This window comes from Copadichromis virginalis, linkage group LG12 (genome assembly GCF_057382275.1).
Source record: "Copadichromis virginalis isolate Kocher_CV1m ecotype Utaka linkage group LG12, C_Virginalis_male_GT1.1, whole genome shotgun sequence".
Classification (NCBI taxonomy): domain Eukaryota; kingdom Metazoa; phylum Chordata; class Actinopteri; order Cichliformes; family Cichlidae; genus Copadichromis; species Copadichromis virginalis.
The window spans coordinates 1,186,786-1,200,554 of record NC_140629.1 but is presented as its reverse complement, the minus strand read 5'-3'; the positions used below and the strand labels follow the sequence as shown (position 1 = coordinate 1,200,554).

The window sequence follows — 13,769 nt, the reverse complement described above, 5'->3', positions numbered from 1 at the left end:
AGGTGCGTATAAAAATCCTCCATCAAGAATTTTATCGAAATTATATAACGGCCTGCAAAATTTGAATAGGAATGAAACATTATATATCAAACAAAAGTGGGAATCGGAATAACATCTTGAGTTGTCAGAGGGTGACTGGCGATGTCTCCCACAGCATAATCCCACCAGCTCTAGACGATGGAGAGAATATGGCTGGAAAAATGTGATTAGGTTCTTTATTACTCCTTATATCAAAAGCAACCAGCTGAAAACACCCCAGCGATGCTGGAGATTATGTGGAGACTGGGACGCCAATCATTCTCGTGCTTTGGAAGTGTAAAAATATCAAACCTTACTGGGAAAGCATTGCAGTAACAATGAAGAAAGTGCTGGGGTATGACGTGCCGTGTGAGGCACAAATAATGTATTTTGGAATATGGGAAAATGTAACAAAGCAGGACCATTACTTGTTTAAAATTATGTTGTTGTCAAGCAAAAAGGTAATAACAAAAAACTGGCTGAAAAGTGACCCCTTAAAATTGGAAGAATGGACTGATGTAATCGAGGACATGTATATAATGGAGAAAATGACCCACACTTTGAGACTGAAATCTGACAAACACCGAAAACAGTGGACAAAATGGATAGCCTGTAAGACTCACCCAGCCCCATAAGGCAGGGACCTCTCCTCGTTGTTGTTTTTCTCTTCCACAGATTAGGTGTCCTTTATTCCTTTTAGTTTGTTTCTTTTGTGTTCCTTTTTCATATTTTTGTTTGCATGTACTATAAAATTGGAAAAAGTACAAAATAAAAAGGAAAAAAAAAAAAACCCCAATAAAATCAGGGTCAGACTGTGTCTTACGCCAAGGAGTAAAAGTGGGTTTTAAGACGCGTTTTAAAAGTGGACAGTGACGGGGCCTCTCTAATGTGCTGAGGCAGGTTGATACATTTACATTTTATTGATAGGCCACTAAAACCAGAGTTATGATGAAAAATATATTCGATGCTTTTTTCTGAATACTATCGTCACGTTTAGTGTGGGAAGACGTAAAATCATCATATTCAAAGGACAGCGCAAAACAGGAAAAAACAAAACAAAAAAACACCATTCTATCCTATTGGTGGAAAAATGTACCACGTCGACCAATCAAAAGATGATATGGCAACATGTGGGGTTGGGTTGTTTAGGTAGAGTGGAAGGTTTTGGGAGTGATGGCAGCGAGCGAGAGAGAGAGCCGACAGTGCATTTTAAGACGTGAGAGATTTGTGACGTTTAGTGTGTTAGTGGGACGTGTTGTGTAGTCTACGTGAACATGTTTGTGATTTTTACAGTAAGAAAATGTCACTTTGTCCTACTCTGAAGCTCCTTAGACTAAGTTGACCTGGATGACTGAGAACCCTCACAGACATATTTGTCCTACTCCGTTTTTTGTGTGATTTCAGATCAATTGTGTTAATGCAGAAAGTCAATGAAAAACATCACTGTAAGGTGAGACATGTGAGATTGTGCTGAAAAGACAAAGAAAAAGGCGAGGCAAATAGTTTTTATAGGTGAAAATCTTACCTGGACCCCACAGGCTCAACCCAATAAATCACGAAAAATGAAGTTTACAATTTTGTGTTCACAGTGCAGCATTCTGGGATTTTGTTTTAATGTAAGCATGTGACACTTTATTATTATATAATTATTGCTTCTTTTTTTTAAAGTGTGAAATATACACTTGTGTTTGTAAGTGAACCATCCTGTGTAGCTTCCTTGAACTTATACTTACTGGGCTACATACTTATTATACCAGCTATACAGAACATAAATCAAAGTTCACATATTTTATGTAACATAAATGTTTAATTATTTGGACTAAAGTAAATAATTAAGTTATAGACTACATTTATATGAAACATGTGCTTACTTATCTCCCTGGTGGGCTGCTCCGTTATGTTCTCTGTCAACATAATCACTGCTTCAGTGATGTGGACATCAGGCTGTGGAGCGGACCAATCAGTGACACTGCTCTTCCTTAGCTTAGTTTCACTGTGTTGGCATGTGTTTGACATCACTGCTGAAAAATGAAGCCGTTGCCAATCAAGCATCATTGCATTGGCAGTTAATCTGATGATACTTCTACATTCATTATTTCATTAATGATCACATCTCCAACAGCAGACTGAAATGCAGCCTGTTTTTGTTTTACAGATGGTTGTAGACAGTTGAACCTCCTTCCTCACCTCTTCTGTACAAACCAACATGTCAAACCTGGATTCATAACTCCAGACAACCCATACCTCACCCTTTCCATCGGTGTCCCTTCCTCAGCAGCCAGCCTTGCACCCTTGATGAGGCTTCAGTTTAATGTCAGGAGCCTTCTGCCTGTGAAGCTTCTCAGTCAACCAGGAGCTTGGAAAGAAAAGCGTCTGGACTTCTTTTGAAGAGTTTCCCCTCTCATCTGAGAAGTTTCTTCAGTTCCCTGCTGGACATCTTTCAGTTTCTTAAAGACGTGACTTTCAAATACTGATTTATCTGCTGACAGTTTTTAAACCTACCACTTCGTCTTTTATAATATGGCAAGTTTTCCGATCATCGCCTTGTTGGTGCAAAAACACTATTTCATACCACTCAAACCAGTATGGCATTTTTTCACTGATTCAGCTAAAGTAATGGTACAGATGTGTTTTTGTGAATGCCTGTTAGTAACCTAAAGATACCATCTCAAACTGGTTCTTTGCTGAATTGTTACGTGTAGACACAACAGTGGTCGATCTCAAGGTTGGTGGTTTTTATAGGTCGGTGTTACGCTGCTTAACATAAACAAGATCTTCTGAAAATGGACAGATACAAGGACTGAAGTGAAAATGCAGTAAGTGTCCAAAGAAAAAAAAGGCACCCTCAGAAAGCCTGCAGAACTCAAGACCAATTTAAACAATTACAACAAAGTGTGAAACAGGACTGAGACTTGGCTCAAGACTTTTGCACAGCACTGTGAAACACAACAAGCCAGGCTGGGTTTCAGAGATGAGACCTACCAGCTGCACATGAAAAAGAAACACATGAAGAGTTCGATCCACGTGATCAGTTCTGAACACGATCTTACACATTGACTGAAACATTAAGCTAGTCTTTGTTTTTATTCTACAATACAAAAACATGACTGTATTGGTGTACCCTACCCATAACCACATACTCTCCGCCCACACCGTTACTACCATAGCTGAAAAACAGGTTTCTCACACACAAACCCAGAATATGCAGACAACTACATATATATAAACTACAAATTAAACAAACCCGTTAGAAAACAATCCCAGGCTTTTTTCTTCTTTTTACAAAAGCCAACATATTCAGTTAGTTCAACAGATTCAACACTGGAAGGAATGCTTATATTCTCTTAATGGCATCATCAATTTCCGAGATTTGGTCCTTCAGTTGGTTCCACTGTTCGGGATTCAAGGAGATACCTAAAGAAAATGAAAACCGCGTTTAAAGCAAAAGACAGTAAAAACATCAATAAGCCAGTCGTAGCGTACTTCTTCAGATAAGCGTGTCCTTCATCTTTACCACTGACCCTAATCATGAAAACACCGCTGCTTCACTCTGGTAACTACCTTTTTTCCCCGGTTTCATCTCTCCATCTTGGTTCATCCAGTACTCTCTGATGTCGATGAGGACTTTACCCTTGAAGTCTCTGACACTGACATACCTCATCTTTCCAATCTGCAAGAAGTAAAGTGACTGTCATGTTTTCATCTTCCTGGGTTTGTTTATCCAAAATATCCGAAAATTATTTTTACTATTCAAAGTTAATTTTCCCAAGGTTTAGAAACATATACATAAGATGCTCATATTTGGGGCTTACATCTAAAAGAAGTCAATAATAAAAATAAAATATATTTTTTCAACCTCAAAAATACAAAGCTAGTACACGTGGCACCCACCTGGAACATGTTGTCATCACCGTTACTGCTGCCCTTGGACGAGCCCCCGGGCTTGGAGCTCTCTCCACTCTTTGCTTTCTTGGCTGGTTTCTCCGGGGCACTTGGCTTCTTTCTCTTTGCCTTCAAAACAAATACTTTGAGCAACTTATCACAACTTAGCAGCTCTATTACTGAAAGGCACATTTGATTTATGGTCCAGAAAAGGACAGGAAAACCAGTCAGCCAATGTGATGATTTCACTGGGAAGGTTTCAAACGAAGTGATGCCAGACTAAAGTGTGAGCACTCATGAACAGGTCCACCCAGGGCTGTGTGTTTGTTAGCTTATAGCACTGATGCTACAAAGGTTGTTAGTTTTATAGCACAGACCAAAACGCTGTAGCACGGGCATGAAATGTGGTGTTTGTTTTTTTTACCTGTTAAACCCTGAGAGTCATTTCTGGGGCTCCTGCTCCAAAATGAATCGAGTGTTTCTGTACAATTACAAACTCTGTGTAAACGATCTTGGTATTAAACATAAAGTAAACAGTTGTGAGAGTTCATCAGACATGAACATTACAGCAGGTGCTGCAGTGTAAAAGTCACTGAGGATGGAACAGAAAGATAAGATTTTTTTATTTGCCTAAAAATGCCTAACAAAGACAATACACTGCAGAAAATCATGAACCAACATATGGACGTTATCTATGCTGCAGAGGTGAAACAGGTCAAAGTTACAGAGGTTTTAGGTTTTTAAGTGATGACCAGACGTTCTACAATTTGGCACATCTTAGACTCTGTGAGAGTTGGAATTTCTTAGGTATTGAACACAGAAATGATTTAACTTTATTTACATGCCTAAAACAGTTTGTGCTTTCATTGTTTTTGAAGAGTTACCTGCACACATACATAATGTTTTTGCACAGTGAAATCAGTCTCTGCCACCTTAAATTCTCTGGAGCAGTAACTTTGCTTCCCATTTGTTTACATGCTCTTTTATTTGTTTGTTTTAGCCGTTTGGTGGTTGCAGAAATGTTTGTATGAGCTTTTAGCAGAGATCCCAGCGTTTCTGTGGAAACCACACGTGCACCTCCAGCTCTGAGGTCCTTACACTGGCTGCCTGTCCGTCAGAGGATAGACTTTAAAGTTCTGATGCTGGCCTATAAAGCTCTGAATGGTTTAGGACCAAAATACATCAATGACCTCCTGACCCAGTATGAAGCTTCCAGATCCCTCAGGTCATCTGGATCCGGTCTTTTATCAGTTCCCAGAGTCAGAACCAGACACGGAGAAGCTGCATTCAGCTTTTATGCTCCTTATATCTGGAACAAACTCCCAGAAAGCCTCAGATCAGCTGAAACACTCAGTTTATTTAAATCCAGGTTGAAGACTCACCTGTTCTCAGCTGCATTTGAATAAAGCACCAAATCCACACTTTAAGCTTAAATTTCAAAACTTACATTTAACTACTGATTTTATCTACTGTGCTGATTTTATCTGTTTTGATTTTATATACTGTTGTTTGTTTGTTTGTTAATTAGTTAGTTAGTTTATTTGCTTGTTTTATTCAATTTTAAATCATGCTTTTTATTTGTTCTTGTTTCTAATGTCTCTGTAAAGCACTTTGAATCACCTTGTTGTTGAATTGTGCTATACAAATAAACTTGCCTTGCCTTACGTAACAGACCTGGCGTTGCGGTCCATGAAACCGCTGGTAACGGGGGCGTTGGAGTTCAAGACGTTTTCATTATCTGTCTTAAATATCTTGCTTCCCATGACATAACGATGGTCTGATTCACTCAGATTTGCTGCTTCTCCGTAGTACTGACTTGCTCCAATCCGCCTGCACATACATGCTGCCAGGGGACTGGCAGCAAACGCAAAGGAACTGCGGGAGTTGCCGTAGAATTGAAGGCTAATTACAAGCTACCATGTCTTAGCAGAAAAACAAAGCGGCTTGCAAAGGTGTTGCATGAGTGCTATGTACGTAAAACACTTTATTGCACAGACAGCTGCTTTTCATCGCAGGTGTGACAGCCCTGGGTTTACCCATTCCTAGCTGAGGTTGTCACTTAAGCATCAAGATTTTTACCTTTTTGTCATAAAGGTCGAGAAGTTTACCAATCTAATCTTTTGTATTCATTTAACCACATGTGCTTTGTGCCTTTGACGACAGTAAAAGTCACATACATTTACTAATGTATGTGACTGCTAATTTCAAGACATAAGACACAACAATCAGAGTTACAGTACAAACCTTTGTCTCCACTTCACTGTCGGAGTCACTTCCAGATGTGGAGGACAGCACTTCCTTTGATTTGGGCATTCTTCTGAAACAGGGATTTAAAATATCCAGTATTAATATTTAACTTAACACCCTGAGGCAACATGGAACGTGTTTTAAAGTGATCTTAAACTATAACAATAACTCACACAGTGAGCACTAGTGCTGTTTGATATAACGATATATATCAGATGACGATATAAAAACATCTATCGTTTCATTTTACGCTATCATTTGTTTCGTGGTGTCGCAAAATAAACTGTTTACAGTAATATTTTTTTCATGGTTCTGATGGTCACTGTAGTTATTATTAATTTCTTAAAGTTCTCTCTTTGTCTTATATTTAATATAACCACACTACGGACGGACAAGCACCTGTTTTTATGCGTTGTCGTTAGCAACAACGACAGTAACACCATGGCCTGTCCGCATGTTTATGTTCCACATAAACCTTTCACAATAAAGCTCGAGATCCTGTTGAGACTTTTCAAAATAAACTGAATCACGTGAAAGAGCAGATTATTTACGGATGAGAAGCAAAAAAAGACGCCAGGTGCTAAAAAATAAACCTTAGACTCAAACGTTAGAACAGGCTTTTCCCCGCAACACGCCGTGTAATAAATACGCACAAAGAAACGGCGCCGTTACAACTTATGTCTAAAAATGTGTAGTTTCATGCATCGGTTAAAACACTCGACTCCAGCTACACGACGCCCAGCTGGAAACACTTCACACAAGTCGAGCTGCCTGAGATTCACAGAATTTACAGAAAATGTTAAATTTTTGTGATTTATATCGTTATCGGGACAATAGATGTCTTGTATCAGGATATGAGATTTTGGTCATATCGCACAGCCCTAGTGAGCACACTGAAAACGTTAAAACAAGCTCTGCCTCGCCTTTACAGCCAGTATGGAAATGAAGGACACATGTGACCCAGAATCAATGAAAACGTGCCAGGCTTCAATATACCTGGGCACGCACCACAGTAGTTTAGCCATAAGAGGAGGCTCTTTAGCACACTACAATGTTCTTTGGAAACAAAGTCTAACATCCTGTGGGAAAGGAAAACCAATCTAAAAATCCAATCTTCAATTTAAATTGTTCTTTGTAAAAAACAAAGAACAGGATCTATGTTTTACATATTTTAAATACGTTTTTTCCCCTGCAGTTGCAATAAGTTGTTGTTTATACTGTGGGTGTGGAAGCTACCACAGATGAACAGTCATTCCTAATATACTTCATGCGTAAAGTGCAGCGTAGCATGTGTGCGGTCACAAAAATACAAATCATGCAGATTTCAGCTGAGAATGTTGTTTTCACCCTTTGATCACAACACAACGTGGAGAGCAGAAGACTTGCACTGCACAACTACATGTGAAACCTTTAAGCTGCCAGTGCCTGCTCCTTACTGTAGGGCTGAAGCTTACAAGGCTAACACAAGGCTGCCATCTCCGAGTCTGAACAAAAGCCTCTGCTGGTGTGTTCTCAAAAAAGCATGAAGCCAAACGCCGATGTGTTACAGGGACACACGCATGTGTACTGCTGTTGTCCAAATTTCAACCCGAGGCTAGTGTAAATGCTTTCTGTGGCCCTTGAATGCAACCGAAGCATGCACTGAAAACAGCAGCCAGGATATATTTTAAAGACCGTAATAAGAACCAGAGGACGGTGCCCTCTCACTGTGACGAATATCTGGGTCCAGTTCTTATACTGCGGCTTCATTTGGCCTTCGCACGTAACCTGCAGAGTAACATGAAAGGTTACAGCGGCGCTTGTAGAGCCACAAACGGCATCGACGCACATTTTTGCGTTTGCCTTCAGACACTCCGGAAAATCTAGATCAGAATCCAGCCTGCTTATGAAACTGGCCTACGGCCGAGCAGCCGTCTGCACCGGACCCGCTAGCTAACAAGCTAAACGTTATCTGAAGCGCGTGGCTGCAGTTAGCCGAGCAGGCTCACGCGCTGTGTCGCATGCTTCAGCTGCGTCGTGCAGCAGTGTCTATATCGCACCAAACGGCTCCTCTGTACAAACAACAGTCGACAAACACGCGTTTTCAACATTTTCTATTCTAACGGCTCATGCTTACATTATCTGACGGAGCGCCTGGATCTCTTGACAGGAAGCGGAAAGCTAACCGATTTTTCCAACGCGAGAATGTTTTCGAGGGCGCGCATCTTCCTCTTCTTCACTCGGGGTCCTCACTGCAAACTCCTGTAGGGTGAGCGCACAGCGCCGCCTGCTGTACAAAAGGCGCCCGTCGTGTATTTTAACCCACGAAAAGCACAAAAGCAGCACCTTCACAGGGACTTCAGTGCACATGCGACCTATTTCCAGTTTCAGCTTCTTGGTTTTGGTAAAGAAACCGGACTTTAAACATGACCTTAAAACAAACTGTTCATCAGGATGTTTGGCTGACACAGATAACAGTTTGTTTTAAGATATATTGCTCCACTGATGATCCATTTCTTTTATTTGGCTGTTAGTTTAAATTGAACAAAGACTGTTTGGACCAGCACCCTTTCTGCCCCCCCTAAAGGTGATCATGAATGGAATTTTTAAAAAGGATACACAAAGTTTCACATTAATCTTGTCATTAAAAAACAAAACAACACAAATTTAATAAATAATCTGGAGAATTTAGGGGCTGAGTCCTGAGGTCACGCTGTCCTGTGTCACCCTCTGCAGTAAGGTTCACTGCTGTCTTTCATTAATGCAGCTCTGTGGCACAGAGGAATCACATACTGCAGGTTTCTTTCTGTGGGTGTGTATCTGAGCTGTCATGGGCAACCATCCACATTCAGCTGACCCGTGGAAGGGAAGACATGCAAACCCCACACAGAAAGGCCCAGGGCTGGACTGATCGCTGTGAGGTGGCAGTGCTAACCACACATGTCAACGTGTACCTGCTTATCACAGCAATCATAAAGCTTGAATAAGACAGATGAGTTGGACGTTGTTTGGAGAGTTTAATAAACAATTTTAACATTTACCTCAATTGTTTTCATGTGCAATGACAACAGAGTATCACACAACGGCTCCTCTGTACCACAAAGGATTGTCTGTCTTTAGCTGCACAGGTTGCAGCCTGCATGTATGCAGGGTAAAGGCTTTGCAAGCAGGTCTCAGAACCACACAGTCCGTCTACTTTGAAGGTCCCAGTCCTCTCGCAAGATTCTCGCTGGTTTCAGCAGCATCCTTTAGAGCTTGCATCACCAGAGCGTTCCTCTGCCTCGTCTCTTCCATTCTCAACGGGTTTGACTCGGGCAGATTCTGATGGGCAGGAGGAAACACCTGTCACAAATTACTCCATTTAAATACATTCATGTCTCAGGTAAATTCGATTTGTATAACAAACCTCACCTTGTAAACAGAGCAGGAGGATTTGATATTCCAAGATTTTTCTCTGAGTCCTTGTATTGATGCTTTGATTATTACTCCTTATATTATCATTTTTCTCTCATAGATACATTTGAAAACTCTGCTGAGAAAGTAGCCAGAAATGCACAGGAGCACAGTTATGCCTGATTCAACATCATAACCAGAAACCCCTTTAAAGCATACAGTGTAACCTGATGTGCACCTCCTGAAATGTAACTGCACCTTGCGAGTACTGGGATTGGCTAGTTCAGTATACTGTCCTGTGCATGTCAGGCTACTTTCTCACTGTTTTTTTGTTGTTGTTGTTGTTTTTGTTGGGGGGGGGGGGGGGGGGGGGGTTGAATTTATCAGTGAGAGACTAACAATCATCACCTCAGTATAAAGAATTATAATTACACTGCAAATCTAAGATCTCACAAATGGATTTAAATTCCTGGCAGGAGAGCACTGAAATAAATGTGAGGGAATCTACACAGGTGAGGAAACAGCAGGGGAAAGGTCCAGCGTTTTTTCCCCAGGCGTATAAAACCGAGGTAAAGTGAGCTGTCAGTATGAGGAAATTCAGATCCTGGACCCTTGACACACAACATTTCCCGTGGATTGCTCTTCTGGGACACCTGCACTACATCTGCACTGAGTACCAATGACTGCAGGTGTGTAATCAGCAGAAGGAGAAGAGGAAATACGACCGTAAAACTCAGTGTAGGAGCGCAAGAACATGTAAGCGGCTGATACGGGGCGGCGGTGGTTCACAGATGACGGCGGTCACATACAGTTCGCTTACCTACTACACAACAAGGAAGTTAAAGATCTGGTCCCGCTACGTCAGTATTACAATCTTCCAGAAATACACGTGACTGCAATCGTTCACTTTAATGATGCTGACGGTAAATAAAATGTTTTTATTTTAACCAGACACATCATTGTTATTTATGACCTACAGTTTCTCTGTCTTTGATAAAGTTTGGAAAGACTACATGTTAACATCGACATGTGTGAAAAAGCGACCTAAGCGCAATGAAACTTGTGAATCACCTTGATCATCTCTCTCCGCCTCTCCTCTCCGGGAGATATCACAGACCACATCCCATAGCCGACCCCCAGCGCCCCGACCATGATCGCAGAGGTCAGCATGGTCCGCATGCCACTCATGCTGAAGGGACCCTGTCACCGTATCTGTCTGATATCGCGATCAGATTGTCCGCTGAAGCTCACCTTCTACATTCGGCTTGGTGTGTTGGATAACGTCGAGGAGCAGCAGTGCAGGATGGGAAAGCTTCTTCTTCTTCTTTCGTTTTAACGGCAGCCTGCATCCAGCAAAGTTGCACTACTGCCATCTCCCGGGCTTTACTGCGACATCGTCTCCTAAATCCTCTTGATGAATCCGGTATTTCTGAAAAACGAAACATCTTTCCCTTCATCATGACTTAACTGATCAGCCACACTTTCAAACATGTACGGCGCATTTCTGCCCTCACCATCTGCTTTGTTTGACATACTTCGTGCAGCTGGTAACACATGTTCAGTCGTTTCCATGGCATTACACCAATTACATAAACCAGTGAGATGTTTCTCCATCCCAAAGGGTCCCATTCAGAAAACAACCACCTGTTCTTGTTCTCTTTATCATCATCGCCTCCCTCCTACTCATTCCTCTGTTTCTGCTTTAACTGTACTTTGTTGTCTCTACCAATGTCTCCCTTTTACTTCATTATCCCACGCCATTTTCTGTAGATTTACACATCTGCATATCAATATCTACTTTTTTAATAGTTTCCTTAGCCAACCTATCTGTTCTTTCATTACTCAAAATAACTACATGAGCAGGAGTCCACATTGTTACTATACTTCTGTTTTGTACACATAATCTATGACAAGCAGAAAGAACTTCATACAGAATCTTCTGGTGATTACTTGTACTTTATTTTCAGTGCGTACCATTGGTGACAATGAATCAATACATATTATTCATTTTGAAATTCTACTATTTTCCACCCATTCTGAAGCCAGTAATATGGCACATAACAGAAAATAACGCTGGGCTTACTACACGTCCTTGAGGAGTTCCATTTTCTATTTTACGTGGCTCTGAAACACGTGATCCTATTTTAACTATTTCTTGACTCTAAATATCTTACTAACCTCTCATTCATCATCCATCAGTTTACACATATTGGAAGTCAAAGCAATGGGTCTATAATTTCCAGGATCACTATGGTCTTTCCAAGGTTTCTTTATTGGGATAATTATTGCTTCTTTTCATCTATGTGGGAGACACCCTACTTTCCATATCATAACATTAACAATTTATTTAACTCTACATCACATAAATGTTTTAACATAACATAACGTCTTTCCCTGGAGCACTATCCCAGAGTGCTTTTCATTTCTCCAGAAGGGACAGTTCATTATATAGTCAGTACTCCCTTTCCTTCTCAAAGCTTCAAGATTTCTTCCTTTAGTTCTCTCTCGTTTATCCTCATCTGATATTTCTCCCACTATCTATTTTAACAAAGGTACTTGCTAATAAAACCAGCTTTTTACTTATCAGTTACAGCTACTTGATTATTTTTATTAAGTATTGGATAACTCCATTCTCTTCTGTCTCCCCCATTTTCCTGATCATCCCCCAAACTTTTGTATTCCAGAAATCTCTCCAATATGTTCTCTCTGTTCTTCTTATTGTACTCAACACTCAAATAGAATAGAATAGAATAGAATTCAACTTTATTGTCATTGCACATGCACAGGTACAGGGCAACGAAATTACAGGTTCAAATGATTTTGAACCTGTAAAAGCTTTGTTTCACACAAACTATTACACTTCCTGTCTTCATGCGTGCTCAATCATCCAGGTAAGTAAATCTCCAAAAGTTGATACTGTTCATTATGCATATTCTCATGACCATTGATCAACAACCACTGATCAATGGTCATGAGAATTTGCATAATTATGATGAAGGAACTGCCCTCCCAGCCCATTGTTCCTTCACTGGCCTGGTTTCAGTCATTATGCAAATGTCCTGTTTATAAGATTGAAACCTGCAGTCAGCTGAGACTGAAGACGTCACCTGATGATGACGAAACGTTTCTCCCACAAAACACTACGTCCAGATGAACAGAATCAACCTTTGGAGTACTACATTTCCCCCAATTCACCTTCCCAAACACCCACTTTCCTTCTAATGTTTCAGGAATTTGACCCATCCTTACTTTACTGACTACAGTACAATGATCTCTATCAAATCACTTATTTCTTACTTGCCACTCACATAATGGAGCCAAAAAGCGAGATACAAATGTTAGATCTAATACCGAGTCCTTACCTGAACTAATATCAATTCTTGTTTTTTTCCCATCATTCAGACATACACGATTTTTATCATCCAGAAATTCCTCTAACACTTAACCATTATAGTCTGTTTGCTCACTCCCTCATAACAAATGTGCAGTCAAATCTCCACACCATATAATATTGCCTTTCATTTCCTCCAGCTCACTTAACTCGAGCTTTTTACAAGGATTGTTAAATTAATAACCATAATTACCATCCCTCCTATCCAAACCTCAGTTCCTACATACTCCAAATCCCCTTCCTTTTCAGTCAGTCTATATGGAATACCTTCCTTAATCAATTCAACCACATTTCCTGTATATAAATTATGTCAGCTTTTTCTGTCTGATCGTATATAAACTGTTTAAAATCCTGACCGTTTGACAAGAGACTCCTTGGTACTGTAGGATTAACATGGTTATAAAAATAAAACCACCCCATTATCCTACACCTGACTGGCTTAGTTCACCTCTTATATCCTCCCACCTAATATTCTTCATATCCAAACTATGACATGTTGCCTTCACAATAATCTAAATCCTCTCTGTCTTGGACTTCACATCTGATGGTGATTTATTACATTTATTACTCCTACAATAAATGTCACCATCTTCTTCTTCTCTTCCTCTATTTTTCTTCCAACCATGTCCATAACCTTTTTGATTACTTGTTTCTCTCCTATCATGGCTTTTCCGATCTGTCTCTGTTGCTCAACCATTTGACACGCCTCTGCACGGGTCACTTTCTGCAGTACCCTCGTTTGCTGCCTCATCATTTCACATCCCCAAAAAGTAACACTTTGTTCTCCTCCACAGCTACGACGTTTTGGTTTTACTCCCACTCCACACTCTCCATACTCATGCTCTCAAGCTCTCTTTGT

The 13,769-nt window shown here is 40.5% G+C and overlaps 2 protein-coding genes across 3 annotated transcripts; both read right to left on the bottom strand.

Annotated features, from left to right (window-relative positions):
* Positions 1–2,738: 2,738 nt before the first annotated feature.
* sub1b (SUB1 regulator of transcription b) lies at positions 2,739–8,379 on the bottom strand. 2 transcript variants are annotated; one of them, XM_085474287.1, is made up of 5 exons: positions 8,264–8,379; positions 6,145–6,214; positions 3,910–4,029; positions 3,580–3,688; positions 2,739–3,432 (listed from the first exon to the last, which is right to left on the bottom strand). In XM_085474287.1, the coding sequence occupies exons 2-5, from the start codon at positions 6,211–6,213 to the stop codon at positions 3,353–3,355; spliced, it is 378 nt and encodes a 125-aa protein (XP_085330413.1). In that variant the 5' UTR covers position 6,214; positions 8,264–8,379; the 3' UTR covers positions 2,739–3,352. The 2 variants fall into 2 exon arrangements, with proteins under 2 accessions (XP_085330413.1, XP_085330412.1); XM_085474286.1 differs by having other exon boundaries at positions 6,145–6,217; positions 8,264–8,378.
* Positions 8,380–9,129: 750 nt separating this feature from the next.
* Positions 9,130–10,843, bottom strand: uqcc3 (ubiquinol-cytochrome c reductase complex assembly factor 3). Its single transcript, XM_085474288.1, has 2 exons — positions 10,591–10,843; positions 9,130–9,447 (listed from the first exon to the last, which is right to left on the bottom strand). The coding sequence occupies exons 1-2, from the start codon at positions 10,705–10,707 to the stop codon at positions 9,319–9,321; spliced, it is 246 nt and encodes an 81-aa protein (XP_085330414.1). The 5' UTR covers positions 10,708–10,843; the 3' UTR covers positions 9,130–9,318.
* Positions 10,844–13,769: the final 2,926 nt, after the last annotated feature.